The sequence below is a fragment of the Capricornis sumatraensis genome, chromosome 14 (assembly GCF_032405125.1).
Source record: "Capricornis sumatraensis isolate serow.1 chromosome 14, serow.2, whole genome shotgun sequence".
Taxonomy (NCBI): Eukaryota; Metazoa; Chordata; class Mammalia; order Artiodactyla; family Bovidae; genus Capricornis; species Capricornis sumatraensis.
This window is the reverse complement of record NC_091082.1, coordinates 58502787-58517462: the sequence shown is the minus strand read 5'-3', so window position 1 is coordinate 58517462 and position 14676 is coordinate 58502787. Positions and strand designations below refer to the sequence as shown.

Below are 14676 nucleotides of genomic sequence, written 5' to 3'. Positions count from 1 at the left end.
CTGCCCTCCCCGTCCCCTGAGTGAGCTGAAAACCTCCAACCAGATTGTACTGCCACATTCTCAGTCACAGATGCTGTGGGGGTTGTGGGGCAGGGGACACGGGGCAGAGTTTGCCTAGGGGACAAGGCTAGGGCCAGACCATCCTCGCCAGTTAGTGTCCACCCTAGAAAATGGCAGGGCAGCCAGAGAGTGGAGTATCAAGAACTGATTTTAATCAGTGGAGCCCGGGTTTCTATCAGGCAGGCCCCCAGGTTCCAGCTTACTGCACCCTTTGAGGGCACCACTGGTGCTGTCCCACGCAGGGCCACCCCTTGGGGAAGGCAGGTGACCCCCGACCCCAGTCGAGACAGAGCGGAGTGAGGCGGGTGAGGTGAGGCAGCGGGTGCAAGCGGCTGTTTATTAACTGTGATCTGGAGTGGAGGCGGGTCCCGCCAGCTGGGCCCTAGCAAAGGCCCTGGCGCAGGCAGTGGGGTGGGAGGTGGGGGCAGAGCTCAAGCAGGGAGAGAGGAAGGAGTTAATTCTGCTCTCTGGGTGTCACAGCCAGCAGGCGAGGGAGTTGGGGGCCCACCTTGCTGCCCATGGGGCCTCCCTGGGCAGCCTTTGCATAGTGACCAGCCAACTGGCCTTGGACTGGCCGAGGGTAGAGATGGGGAGAGGCCCAGCCACTGCCCCAGGGCTCCAGGAAGGGGAATGCAGAAGGCATCAGAGGGCCCTGGGGGTGAGCTGAAGCCCCATGGGCTGAACCAGGGGCAAGGCTGGTGAGGGGGCAGGGCTGAGCTGCAGAGCCCCCCCAGCAGCGGGCAGAGCTGGGGGTCAAGGTGGTCCTTGAGTCCAGAGAAAAGACGTGAGACAAAGTGAGAACGAGGTCACTGTAGAAAACCCTTCAGTCTGTGACAAAGGACATCAGATGCAGGGGTGGGAAGAGCGACGCACTTGCCACCCGCTCTGGGAAAAGGCAGGGACAGATGGGGCTGCATGGCCAGCCACACGGCCTCAGGACGTCCGTGCCCCATCAGGGCTGAGGCCCCAGGCCAGAGTCCCCAAGCACCCAAGAAGCCCAGCCTGGATGCTGGGGTTGCTAAGTGAGGTACACGGGTTGATTCCCTGGATGGGCGGTCCCTTCTGCCCTCACAAGGTGCCGGTGGCCAGCCACCAGCCCCAGGGCCCAGGGCCCAGCGGAGGGGCTAAGGGCATGGGAGGGACCCGACTAGCAGGTCAGTGTCCTTGGGCAGTAAAGTGGGGGCACGAGGTGACACAGGCCCTGAGGGCAGAGTGGGGCACCAAGTGGCATGGGCCCAGAGATAGAGGGGCAGGAGGTGACACAGGCCTGGGGGAGCAGAGAGGAGCACAAGGTGACATGGGGCCTTGAGAGTGGTTTGTGACACGAGCAACCCAGGCCCCCTAGGAAGGGGTCACCGTTAGACATAGGGTCCCTGGGCGGGGAGTGATGCAACACCTCCTGGGGAAGACTGGAGCTTCAGAAGACTCAGTGCTGGTCCCGCTCCGGCCCGGGGTGGGGGCCGCTGGAGGAAGAGGGCGGAGCCGGCAGCAGGGCCTCCAGGAGCTCCGGAACACCAGTGCTCTCCGGGAACGGGCCGGTGGGGAGGTCCCGCCCGCCCCGCTGCCCTAGCTCTCGTCCAGGTGAAGGCTGATGAATTCCTGGATGCACCTGCGGTACTGGAGCTCAGTGGGGCTGCTGCCGGTCAGAGGGCCCGGCTGGCCAGAGGGCGCCTCGGCCTCACGCATCTCCTCGGCCATGCGCGCCAGACGGAGCCTGGAGGAGGGCGGACCTTGTGAAGAGCCTAGCCCGCCCCCAGCCCACCGCGTCCCAGACCTGAGGAGGGCGGGCCTTGTGAAGTGCTCCGCCCCACCCACAGGGTCCCCCACCCACACCGCCCTCCTGCTCACAGCGTGACGATGTCGGCATTTGCTTCCTGCACAGCGATGCTCAATGGGTCCTGCTGAGCGTGGTCCAAGGCATGCTGGTCCGCCCCCCTCTTCAAGAACAGGCAGACCTGGCTGAGAGCGGAGCGGGCAAGTCAGGTCAGGCCTTGGGCAGGTACTGGTGGGCGGGCAACCCGGGCCCATGGGGCAGGGGGAGGTGAGGGTATGACCAGCCCACGACTCACCCAGTACGGCCAAGGAGCGTGGCGTGGTGGAGCGGAGCCCGGCCGTGGCTGTCTCTTTGGTTCACGTCCGCTCCGTTTTGCAGGAGAAATTCACAGACGATCAGGGAGCCCTGGGGAAGCCGGTGTGGGGAGGCGGCATGGTTCAGACGGAGCCAAGCCACGGAAACGGTTCCTTGCAGGCCCCCCACCTCTCACCACGCCCCGACGCCCCTTCACGCGTGCGCACCAAGGGAGAGCCGTTGTGAAGACGCTGCACCTGTGTCTGGGCGCAGCCGGGCGCCTACTTACCCCCAGCACGGCCTGCACCAGCGGCGTCTTTCCCTCGTCCTCCGCGTCAGCCCAGTTGACCTCCGCCCCGTGCGCCAGCGCCGCCGCCAGGGCGGGAAGGTCGCGGGTGCGCGCCGCGCGGTGCGCCAGCAGCCCCGGATGCAGCTCGCGCACGTCTGCCAGGCCCCAGGTCTCCGCCTCTCCGTCCGCCTCGCCGCTGGACTCCTCCGACTCTGCACCCTCTGCGAGGACAGGGCGATCGGGGCAGGTAAGCCGGCCCGGAGCGGGGGAGGCGCAGGGCCAGGGATGGGGAGCCGCGCACTCACCCTCCTCAGCGACGCGGTCCACCACAGAGCCCACGCCGAAGGCCAGGACATCTGAGCTGCCGTCGGAGCTGCCCCCTAAGCCGCTGTCGCTGCTCAGACCTGCAAAGTCCACAGCCAGAGGGTTCCTGAGAGGCCTGGGGGAAGGTTGGAGGGCCGCCCACCCTCCCGCGGATGCTCCCTGGAGCAGGATCAGTCCCCACTAGGGGGCAGAGGAGAGCCCTGCCCAGGATGGGAGGAAAGGCGAGAAAATCAGGTGACAGCTCAACGGAGTCAAGGATTAAGCGCCCCCTAGGAGCACAGCCGTGGGTGTGATCCCCCCCTCGCTCAGGTGGGCCCTAGAAGGACGGACTGGCCGTAGCGCCGCCATAATGCAAGCTGGGAGGTATCCACCCAGACGCGGCTCTAGGCGGCAGTGAGCAGCACCCAAGAGCAGCCCTCACAGAAGGGCCCCGAGCTGAGGGACAGCGAGGCAGCGCCCTCTGCTGCCCGACGGCACCCGCTCACCCCAGCAGCCCTGCCAGTTCTTGGCCCCGGTCTATGCCTTCTGTCCACACTGCCCAGAAAGGCGGCCCAGACGCCCCCGGCCAGTGGGTGCTGTTAGACACTTTACAGGTAGGCCCCAGGAGGGGGCGGGGAGGGCCCCAACCTGCAGCATGTGCCCCCCACCCCCACTCCAGGAGGAGCTGGAGAAGATGCACACAACTGTCTTTCAGGAGCTGGTCTGGCACACAACTGTCCACGAACACACATGCATGTGCACACACCCATGTGTATACACACATGTACACACTCAGATGTACGTACCCATGTGCACAGTCATGCCACACACACACTGTGTGCACACCACACGCGGGTCTCCCTGAGGGTCATGGCTCCAAGTCAGTGGCTGAGTTACCCCCAGCCCTTGGAGATACTGTCCCAGCCTTAGCCCTGCTTGGCCCCCAGACTCTCCCCATCCCTACACTAGTCCCTCCTGCAAGGAATGCCCATCCCTCCAGTCCCTGGGTGAGTGGCCACAGCTGTCCTGTACTTGTCCACCCTCTGAGCAAGCATGCCTGGTCCCTGCTCTGCTGCCCCGGCTGAGCTGGCGGGTGGGCAACAGGGGACTTACTGCGTGGGCCGGCCGCGGCAGCCCCTGCATCGAAGTAGGAGAAAAGGGAGTCCAGTTCGTCTGGGCAGAAGAGCGAGTCCCTGCGGAACCTGGGCTCCACGGAGCCTGCAGCAGGGCAGTAACCAGGCCAGGCTGGGAGGTGGGCAGAGCTTGGGGCTCTGCTCCTTCCTCCCCCAACCCCTGGCCTCCCTGAGGTCCATAGTCTGGAGGCTCACCCCCTGCCCAGGCCTGTGAGCTGGGGCACACCTGCCGGCCCCCTCCCACCTGAGCACAGGGCAGCCACAGAGGGCAGAACGGGCTCCATCCGAACTTTGCTGCGGCGGGGGGCGGGGGCTCTGGGGGAGCTGTGGTGACGCTGGCACTTCTGCACCCTCCAGCGCTGTGGGGCCTCCCGGGCTGGTGCCGAGGGCGGCCTCCGCACAAACTTCTTCTCCACATATTTGTCCTTGATCCAGGCCTCCTTGTCCTGTCTGGACCAGGACCAGACATGAGGCCGCACTTGTGGGTGGGGGCACCCCAGGCCCTGCCTAGGCTACCCCACACCTCACCTGGGGCTGCTGGCTGTGGGCTTCCTGATGCCTGGCCCCTCACACTGGGCCTCGTAGATCCGGTTCACCGTGCTGTTTCCAAGCTCACACATCAGCTGGGAGGAGAGGGTGAGGCCAGCATCAGCCTAGCCCACAGACCTCCCCTCAAGTGGGCAGATCCGGCTCCTGTCTCCCTCCCCTCACCAGCCACCTGGTGGCCTGCAATGGCCCCCACACACCTTCAGCAGCTCCGGTTCCCACGAGTCCAGGGTCAGGGACCGCACCTTGGAGCAATGGACGCCCAGGCTCCTGGATGATGATGGAGGAAGAGTCAGGGCGTGGCTCCGCCCCCACCCCCTCCGCACCGCCCAGGAGGCCCACCTGTGGATGCCTGAGCACTCGATGCAGAGCAGCACACCCAGGTTGATGCTGGCCCAGCGCGGGTCAGGCTGGCCGCAGTCACCACACTGGCTGTTGCCGGCCACGTTCTGCACCCGCTGCAGCACACTCTCACCCTTGACGCTGCGTTCCCGAGAGTCCGTGGCAGAGTCGATGCTACTTGTGGATGGGGAGGCGGTGCGGTCCAGCCTCTGGGGACCGGGTGAGGGGTCACTCAGCCCTACGGGAGCTCCAACCCCAGTCTCCCCAGTGGGGGCCCCCCTCTTCCTCCCCAGATACAGGGCCTGACACAGGCCAGGGTGCCTGAGGCATGAGCCTGCACCTCCATGTGGGCACACACACTCATGTGTGCATACAGAGAATGCACATGTGTGCTGGTGTGTGGCCTGTGGGAGCTGTACACGCACGTGCAGGGAGGGCCCACCTCACTGTAGCAGCTGTCAGGGCTCTCCCGATAGGCGGAGGCAATGCTGGCTTGCACCGCCTGAACCCAGGCCTGCCTCAGTTTCTCTGAGTCGGCCTGCAGCATGCAGCTCCTGCAGGAAGGGGCCTGTCAGCCTGAGCAAGCAGGGGGTCTTGCCACATCATGCCCGGGGGAGGACCTGCTTACTTGGTGGGCGACACGACCTCAAAGCAGAACCTCCGCTCGACATCCTCACAGGGCTTCACAGAACAGAGCCGGAGATCGTCCACTACCACGGTCAGCACGTCCTGCAGGCATGACCGCTGTGGCCCTTGCGCTTAGCACCCAGCCCTGCCCCACCCTGACCACCCGTTCACTGCTCCACCCAGGACACAGATTGGCTGGGGTTCAAGTGGTCTCTGTCCCTGGCCACTCAGGCTTTGTTGCCCATCCGTGTCCTCAGCCCCATGATACCAACCCGCCCAACCGCCCACCCCTAGGCCAGGTGAGAAGGCCCAGGAGTCACTGCCCTGGGCCCAGTGCACCTTGAGCTTCTTCTGGTAGACCAGCTGGCTGTTCTGGATGGAGAACCAGCGCCTGGGTGGGGAATGGGCCAGGAGGGGTCAGGCTGGGCTGGGCACCCTCCCCCACCTATCTGCCCTGCAGTCCCCTGAGGAAGGGCCTCCCTTACCGGTTCCACGTCTTGAAGGCATTGCTGGCCCTCTTGAAGAGGTAGCCTTCCATCACTACCCCACTGGGTGCATCCACATCAAACTCCACCTTGGGCTCATCGTAGGAGAAGTCCTGGGTGCAGTCGGAGCCCAGCCCCCCATGAGCACCCACCCACTGCTGTGCAGACACGGCTGCCCTCCCAGGCTCCCCCGGGCCAAGGTTGAGAGGGTGAGTCTTCATAGCCACTTCCTGACCCAAACCCCATAGGGGCCGATGCCTCCTGCCACAGCTGGGGGGGCTCCGGCCCCAGCCCCCAGCTCCTCCTGCCTAGCATAGACAGCAGGCTCTGGGTAGGATCAGGAAGGAAGCCGCCTCCCTTGTCCTCAGTCCCCCATTCATGTCGCCAGCTGGGCTGCTCCAGCCAGCCTGACAGAGCTCCATTCACACGGGCCAGGGAGACACTGAGCGTTGTCCTGTGTGTCCGGCAGTGGGAGAGGAGGCCCAGCCACCTGCTCCCCTGGCTGAGTGGGGGCGGGAAGGGACAGCTGCAGCTGCTCCCGAAGGGGACTCGGTCCTAGCTCAGCAGCCTCCGCTGGTGCTGGGCGTGCCCCGGGAGGTGCTCAGGGTCAGAGCACCGGGGCTGTGGAGGTGTCCTTGGTGCTGAAACGGGGCGGGGCGGACAGAGGCCCCAACCCACCTGTCCCCCCACCCCACCCCTGGGTGGGTGCCCACTCACCTGCAGCAGTGTCTGAGGGCGGGAGCGGGAGGAGCGGGAGCAGGGAGAGAGAGAGCCAGTGAGTGAAGCCCTGCCGCCGCCTCCGGGGAACTAGCAGCTCCCACCAGCAGTCATCTCCGCCCAGGGCAGCGCCATGACAGCCGTCTGGCCAGGAGCAGAGAGGCCCCAGTAGGACCCTCCACCCAGCCCCAGCCCTAGCGCCTGTGGGCTGAGGGGGCTGGTCCTGGCCTCTAAGTGACCTCTCACTGTGCTGAGACCCTGAGGGATGAGGACTCCCACCTCTGACTGCTCTTCCAAGGAGGATCAGAATCAGCCTGAGCGTGGGCAGGCCTGGGGAGGGACAGGGAGTGTGTCTTTGTGGCAGTCTCCCAGGTCCACACTTGGAGAGGGCTGAGGGGCCCTCCACAGGGAGGCCAAGGCTGCAGGGCCTCACCCGTTGTTGGATGGCGGCATGCTTGCGTTCCATCTCCCGCTTCTCCACTGCCGAGTCGATCACCAACTGGTCCAGCTGTGGGGAGGGGTACAGAGAGGGAAGTGGACCCCCTCCCCTGACGCTGGCCCTGGCTTCCCCTCCCCGCAGGCTCACCTCGGCCGCCAGCTTCTTCATGTAAGGGTCCAGCTGGTGCAGCAGGCTGTAGCCCTGCTGGAAGAAGCTGTACTGGGCATGCATGAAGGACAGCATCTGGAGGGGGCGGGGGGTAGGGACACAGGTGAGGCCCAGCTGCCAGCTACGGTGCCCAGGGCCCCACCAGGTGCACCCAACCCCAGCACTCACAGAATCCAAAATCTCAAACTTCTTCTTAGCCTGGAGGACGTTGATCTGCCAAGGAAGGTGTGAACAGGTGAAGATATCAGGGCTGAGCCTGGACCTTGCTCGTGTCCACTCAGGGTACTTGTGGCTCCCCGAGACCACCAGCTCATCTGATGCTCCCTACACTGGTACCCATCCCTCCTCTCATGGTTTCTCCATGGACAAAGCCATGAACTCTACCCCCTGCTCCAAGCCCTCCTGCAGCCTCTAGCCCTAGCTTGTCCCAAGCACGGCCCCACCTCTTGGCCTTTGCCTGGGGCATTCCCTCCTCCAGGTCCCTCCCCAAGTATCCGAAGTTTTCTCAAGTCAGAGGGGCCCCTCCAGACACCAGGTCCCTGTCTGCAGTGACACACAAGGCCCAGCGACTCACCTGGAGCACATAGTCCAGCGCCAGGTGACGGAAACACTTTCGGGCGAGGATCAGGGCACCCGTAGCCTCCTCCACCTCGTGGGGCCGGTGCCTCGGGGCCTGGGCATTCCTCACCAGCGACAGCTCCATGTCCTCCCGAACTTTGTCAAACTGCTTCTTGGTCTCCTTGAACTTCCTCACGTCCCTGGAGGCCAGCGGGTGCCAGGTCAGGGAGGCTGAGGAGGGGTGCACTGGGGTCTCCCCCCCTTCAAGAAAGGCCCTCTTTCTGCTCCCAGCCCCTCTGTGCTCCACAATCCCCTTCCCCACCTCCCTGTCCTGGCCTCCCACCCCCTACAGCCAGCACTCCCTGCCATCTCCTCTTCAGGTCCCTTCCCCAATCCAGGGCCCCCTTTCTCTTCACCACCTCACCCACAGGATTGGTCCAGCTGGGGGTGACCCCTAGCCTTAACCTGGACTCTAGACACTCCACTTGGGGGATCCCCAACTATACACAGAGCACTGAGCTGAGACCCCCGCTAAGTCCCCACCTCCTGCTCTATGACCCGACCCTGACCCTTCCATGGTCCTGCCCTCACCCCTGCCTGAGGGCCCCCTTGCTGCCCTTTGTGGTCCTGCCCTCCAGCACTGTTTCCTCAGCCCAGTCTTGGCCTACACTGAGCCCCCCATGCAGAGCCTGCAGGCCTTGTGTCAGGGCCCCAGACACTCTCAGCTCAAACACCCCAGCATGGGTGTGGTCTCACGCCCTCCTGGGTCCGAGAGAGGCCAGGCCTCCCTTGGGGCCACTCACTCTTTGACGAAGTTGTGGAGCTGCTGCCTCACAGACCTCTGGGCCTGGTCAAACAGAATCTGGGAGCATAGGAAGGTGGAGGTATCAGGGACCTGCCCCCACATGACCCCAGAGGCCAGGCCCCTATCCCCTCAGGTAAGAACCAGAGAATGCCCTGTCCAGCCCCACTTAGGCCCCAGCTGGTCACCCTCACAGAGCCAGCCTCACAGGGTCCAAGGGACCAGGTGCAGCCCCCAGGCCTGGGTCAGCGCCCAGAGGCAACAGCTGTGACCACCTGCCCATCTCCCTCACTTGGCTCTCAGACTCGAGGCCCAAGCTGTCCCCCTCCCATGGCCCAGACAGAGCAGGCACACCCAGGGTCCCTAGTGACAGCCAGTGCCCCAGCCTGGGAAGGGGCCACCTTGAGGATGACCAACCCTGCAGTTGGAAGGGTCCAGCTGTGGCTGAAGCTCCTGAGTGATCTGGCCTGGGGGCAGGGTGAAGTGGTTGTGGGGGGCTGGAGGGGCCTCCCCCACAGTGCTAACTGGACCCAGAATCAGATCCGATCAACATGGGGAGAGGGCTGGGCCCTAACCAGAAGCAGACAGACTGCTGAGGCCAGACGAGCTGTCCAGCACTGGTTTATTTCTGAACTTCCCCTGTGGGGGAGGGGCCCCTTGGTTAGTCTGGGGCTCTGGTTTCCAGGCCACGGTCTGACCACCCACATGGGCCTCATTCTATTCTGTGTCCATGCAGGGGGCCCCTGAGGGGCTCAAGGTCATTCAGACCCATCCTGGGAAGCAGTGGGGTCAGCCTGGCCAATGACCCTTGTCTGATGGCCCTGGATAACCCTCTAAGGCGCCTATGCCAAGCCCCCACCACCCTCAGCCCCAGATGGGCAGGTTCCAGGCACCTCCTTGCTGGCTATCCGGCCCTCACCTGGGACACAGTAGAGTTTCAGCAATGTGGGCGCCCCCCAGACTGCAGAAGCAGAAACGTGGCCCCCCCCACAGCCCGCCCCTGCCAGCTCAGCTCTCCCAGAGCCAGCCCAGAGCCTTCCAGGCTGGGTGGGGCCTGCAGGAAGCCCGAGGGGTGGCTGCCTGGGAAGGGATGACAGTGATGATAAGGAAGCGCAGTGCCCCCCGACTTCCCCCATCAGGGCTCACCATGTGGTAGGTGACCATCTCCTGCAGGCTGTCTCCAAACCTCTGCAGACATTCCTGGGGGTGGGTAGGGGAGACCCTTGCTTAAATGGGACTGCCATGCCCCCAGTGTCAGCACCTCCCACCCACTAGCCACAGAGTGGCCCCTGTGGCCCAGCACAAACACCCGCCTGCTCCCAGGGCAGGGGCACCCTCGAGGGGCTGCCTGCCTGTGCCTGCCCCTGCCTAGAGGTCAGAGGTCAGCTGCTCCTCACCGATATAACAGTGTCGCCCTGGCAATGCTGGGACAGGTCACGGATGCCACTCACGAAGAGTCTGTTGGTGGTGACGTAGGCCTTGCCTGCCTCGATCATGCTGCTACATAACTTCACCAGCTGCAGACAGGAGAAGACGGACGGGGGACACTCACGCCACCTGTGGGCCCAGCCCTCACCGCCACCAAGGCCAGACCACACAGGCTGGGACCCTGCCAGGCAGCCGGAATTCAGCTCACGGCCTATCAGTGCCCAGGACACAGCTGGGCAACCCTAGGCAGAGAAGGAAGGCCACTGCCCGCCACCTGTCCTCCTAAGCCCACCTGGTGCTGGGGCAACAGCTTGGCACTGACCAGGCCTTGGCTCCAGTGTGGGAGGTAGGAGCAAGAGAGGGAAGCCAGGAGCAGGGACCCCAGGACTGGCGTGGGCATGTGGTCCTGGCCAAGGAACAGCAGGATCAGCCAGCAGGGCCTCATGGATGCCACCCCTCCTCCCCTCCTGTCTGTGCCCTGGGCCCCTAACCCAGCCACTCAGAGGCACAGCCCCCAGCAGCTGCCCCTGCCTCCCCCAAGATGCCCCTCCTTGTCTTGGCAAGAGGAAACCACACAGACACAGGTGTGTGTGTGGCAGGTATGATGGCCAGTGACAGCCAGGCCCACGTGCTATGCATAAACACACACTTGTACTCGTATTGGTGGCCGCGAGTGAGCTGGACCGAGCCCTCTATGTACCCCCAGGCCCTTCCCTCACCTTGTCCAGTTTGGCCTCGATCTCAACCACGTCCGTTTCCACCTCATCGATAGTTGCCCTGCGACGGGTACAGGGTGGCTGGAGACCCGCCTGCAGCGAGCCTCCCCCACCGACTTAGCTGGTCTTCGTCTCCCCAGGCACCTCCCCAAAGGGGTCTGCAGTGGGAGGGGGCTGCTCTGTCGATAGCCACTGGCTCCCACAGGCCCACCTTCCTCCACGCCCCTTGGACAGACTAAGGCATGGAGACTGGTGTGGGGGCACGGAAGAGGGAGGAGGAGAAAGGAGAAGAGGCAGGACTGGGACCGTGACTCCATGGCTGCAGACCCTCCAGGGCCCACCACCATCCCAGGCAGATAGAGCCCTAATCGGCTGTGATGCCCCCAAATGGGGTCTGTGGACAGGGGAGGGGGTGGTCCCTAGCAGAGAGGGAGGGGCCAGGGCCCTGTGGAGGGGGACATGCAGGGCCTCGCTGGTCACCACCCCTCAGCCCAGCCTATACACCTCTCCAAGGCTCAGAGTTGACCCCAGACCCCATCTGGACCCCCGAACCCTTAACTTCAGCTGTAGCCCACTCTGGCCTGGGGCTGGCGGACCCTGGGGCAGACCTGTGTCAGCAGAGCCTGCAAACCTGGGGCTGCTCCCTGGCACAGTGAGACACCCAGCAGAGGCATGCCCCTACCTCCCGACTACTCCCCCAACCTCAAATACGAAGTTGGCCCTGTCTGCCTGGAGGGAGCAGTGGGTCAGACCTTGGAGGAGCCCACTCCCGCTGGGGTGGCCTGATAATGGGGCTGCCTTGGGGAGGAAAGAGTTAACGATGACATCACCAGAGAAGCCAGTGGACAGAGAATCCCGGAAGGCAAGGCGAGAGGCAGATGGATCAGACACGTGACTCCCCCCAACCCCCCCCCCCGCCCCCAATGCTCTGGGAACAGGAAACAGGGAAAGAGGGCCAGGATCCCAGGCCCCCCCCTAACCCACTCAGCTGGTGAGCTGGGCCCATCTGGCTTCCTGGGGACAAGGGACAACGTGGAATGGAGCTCGGGCCAGGGGCTGGAGGCAGCCTCCAGGGCCAGGGCCAGGGCAGAGGAGGCTGTCCAGGTCTAGTGGCCCCTCGCTGCCCCGTAGCTGGTAGAAGAGGGCCATGTTCCAGGGTTTCCCAGGCTTGGGGGAGAGGGACTTAGTCCTCATTTGGGGGGCAGCTCAGTACTCCCTCAATTAGGAGCTGTGGGGAGGGGTGCCAGGCTGCCTCGTCAGGGCCCTTGGAAGATCCCTTGCCCTCCTCTGCTCTAAGCAGCCCTCATCCCTGCCCCAGGGCTGAGGGCTCTCTGAACTCCATAGCAGGAAGGGGTCAGAGGGGACGTCTGCTTGGACCAGTGTTGGCCCACGCCCAGCAGGATGCCCAGCCTGAGACTACAGGATCCTGACCATCACTGTAGCCTCTCCCCTCCCCCCAATCCCAGGGCCCAGGGCATGGAAGGACCACCAGCCCAGGAGAGGACACTGCAGAGCAGAGCAGAGACACAGCCCCTGGAGCCCCAGTCACCCCAACTGCCCTGAGCAGCTGCATGGAGGACCATCACCCCTGAACCAGGAGGGCAGGGAGGGGGCAGTTGGTCCCCAGAGAGCTGGTGCGGGGTGCATGGTAACAATGTGCTCATGGGGGTGAGGTGGGCACTCAGCAGAGAGCCCATCCTGGGGGCCGCATGCCCCTCATCTCTCTCCCCCCACCTCCATGGACCAAGGCCTCCTCTCCTGCCATCCCTCCAGGATTTCCTCAGCAGCTTGGATGGTGGGTAGGAGGGTGAGGCCAGCTTCCCCACCAGAGCCATGACTCAGCACCTGAAGCCCCACCCAGGGGAGGGGGCACCATGAACAAGGGGTGGGCGGTGCCCCGGTGAGTCTGAGAGAGCCTGGAGCCCTCTAGCCACAGGCACCCAGGGCTCTGGGGCTCTGCCCAGGCCACAAGCACACAGACAAGGTCCCTCTTCCCCCAGGGCTGGGGTCACTTGGCCCTATATCCTGACCACATTCTCCCACCCAGTTCTACCCTAACCCTGGCCCCCAAGCTGGCCTCCAGGAAGTCCAGGTTACATCCTCAGCAGCACCTGAGGGCACACGGACAAGGGAACCCCCCAAAGGCCTCAAAACCTGGTTAAATCTCAGCCCAACCCTGAAACCCACACAGTACAGCTTCTGTGGCCTGAGGTCAGGGGCATCTCCCTGGCCCCCACCTTGGAGTCTTAGCTAGGTACTTTCAAAGAAAACCTGGCAAAGCCCAGGCATCAGCTGCATCCACTGCCCCACTGTGGGTGCCCCCAGCCCGGGATCATAGGTACCTGAATTGCTCACATTCCCCCCCTCAAATATCAGGAACGTAAGATGGGAGAGCAGAGGTGACCATTAGCCCTCTGCTCAGGGCCGGAGGCCACTCTCTGGTCCAGCCTCTACCCCTCATCCAGTCTTCCCTGGCCTTCATTGCTGACTCCCTGTGAAGTCGTTGGGCAAGGGGCTGGCTCCAGGGACTCAGAGGTGAGAGCATCGATGCTGAGGCCCACCAGGCACTGCACACAGGCCCTCTTGCTAACACACCCCAAAGCCCCAGCACACACACATACACATGCACACAACCCAGTGCAAGTGTGCCAAGGCCTGACAGGCACATGGGCCATCAAACATGTATGCACGCAGAAGCACAACACACACACAGAAGTGTGTACTCATGGATTTGCTGCATAAACATGTACCCTGTGCTGGGATACACAGGAACAAACTAACATGCGCTTAGTGTCTAAACTCATCCTTGCATGATAAACACCCACTCTGTATCTAGCAGCAGTCCAGGGGTGCAGCTCACCCACACATTCATGTCCAAGGGCTGGCACCTCAAGAGAGGGTGCAGAGGGGCAGAATTCACATCCTCAGCAGCACCCAAGCACAAGCATGAGCACCTGATACACAGGAGGTGCCCCGTTAGAGCAGATGCGTGCACACCATGAACATGTCCACACATAAGCCAGCCTGCACTCTCAAGAAGGACTAAAAGCACAAACCCATGGCTGGGCACAGCCCAGAACCTCCACCAGTCTCTCGAATCCAGTCTGGTCAGGTAGACCCCACCCTGCCAGGCATCTAGGCCACCCTGCCAAGCAGCTGCCCAAGCCCTAACTGTGGCTCCAGCTGCCCGCCCCCTTGACTACTCTGGGCACAGGAACCAAGACAGATTCCCGATGCAGCCACCAGACGCACTCAGACGACCCTAGCCAGAGTCGGGCTGCAGGGCCCGGCAAGATCTCAGCTCTGTGCAGGTGGCCGGCAGAAGGTCTAGACACAAAGCGGACGGACACTCCCACGGAGAGGTGGCCGCGCCGGAGGTCGCCCCGCCCCACGCGCGCACCCTTAGCGCGCGGCGACCAGCACAAGGGGCATCTTTTGTTCCGGACTCTAGGGCCGGGGTTGCTGCGGGCTTTGTCCAAGGCGAGTCCTCCTGCTCTGGCCTCCAGCCCCGGCGCCGGGTACAAAGGCAGGACCGGCTCCCCCTCCCGCGCCCCATCCCCCGGCGGTCCCGGGTGCCCCGAGGGGCTGCGAACCCGCGGATCACAAAGGGCCGCGTCGCGCCCCGGGGGCGCACCTGAAGCGCGGCGAGTCCTTGATGCACTCCTCGAACTCCACCGTCATGGCTGCGACGGCGCGCGGCGCTCACTGGCACAAGGACCACGGCGGCCCGAGCGGCATCCCCGGCCGGCCTGCCCGCCCGCCCGCGCCGCGATCGGCGCCCGCCCGCCCCGGAACGAGGCCGCTGCGCCACCGCCCCGCCCCGCCTGTCACCGCCGGGGAGCGTCGCCAAAGTCCTCCTTCCGCGCGCGCCGCCCGCTGTCACCGCCGGGGAGCGTCGCCAAACGCTCCGACGTCCCGCCCCCTTCGTCCGGGCAGCGGGTCGGAAGAGTGGATGGGGCCAGTAGCAGTCTCAGGAGCTGCTGGGCCGCGTGCGC

General features: G+C 64.3%; 1 protein-coding gene across 1 annotated transcript; it reads right to left on the bottom strand.

Annotated features, from left to right (window-relative positions):
* Window positions 1-259: 259 nt before the first annotated feature.
* On the bottom strand, window positions 260-14441 carry ACAP3 (ArfGAP with coiled-coil, ankyrin repeat and PH domains 3). Its single transcript, XM_068985608.1, has 23 exons — window positions 14316-14441; window positions 10685-10742; window positions 9935-10054; window positions 9684-9737; window positions 8539-8597; window positions 7752-7935; window positions 7346-7390; window positions 7157-7252; window positions 7004-7078; window positions 5854-5966; window positions 5708-5759; window positions 5370-5470; window positions 5184-5295; window positions 4742-4950; window positions 4600-4669; window positions 4382-4476; window positions 4098-4303; window positions 3834-3938; window positions 2723-2821; window positions 2418-2638; window positions 2130-2239; window positions 1909-2019; window positions 260-1774 (listed from the first exon to the last, which is right to left on the bottom strand). Exons 1-23 carry the CDS (start codon window positions 14360-14362, stop codon window positions 1627-1629), a joined length of 2490 nt encoding a protein of 829 aa, XP_068841709.1. The 5' UTR covers window positions 14363-14441; the 3' UTR covers window positions 260-1626.
* Between the last annotated feature and the right edge of the window lie 235 nt (window positions 14442-14676).

What these genes read in the sequence shown, in the direction of transcription:
- ACAP3 (XM_068985608.1), bottom strand. Translation starts at nt 14,362, where the DNA reads ATGACGGTGGAGTTCGAGGAGTGCATCAAGGACTCGCCGCGCTTCAG. An exon ending in TGTGGCTGCCCTGTGCTCAG is followed by an intron (nt 3,939 to 4,097) that starts GTGGGAGGGGGC and finishes GCCCTGCTGCAG; the next exon opens with GCTCCGTGGAGCCCAGGTTC. An exon ending in GGACCGCGTCGCTGAGGAGG is followed by an intron (nt 2,639 to 2,722) that starts GTGAGTGCGCGG and finishes CTGTCCTCGCAG; the next exon opens with AGGGTGCAGAGTCGGAGGAG.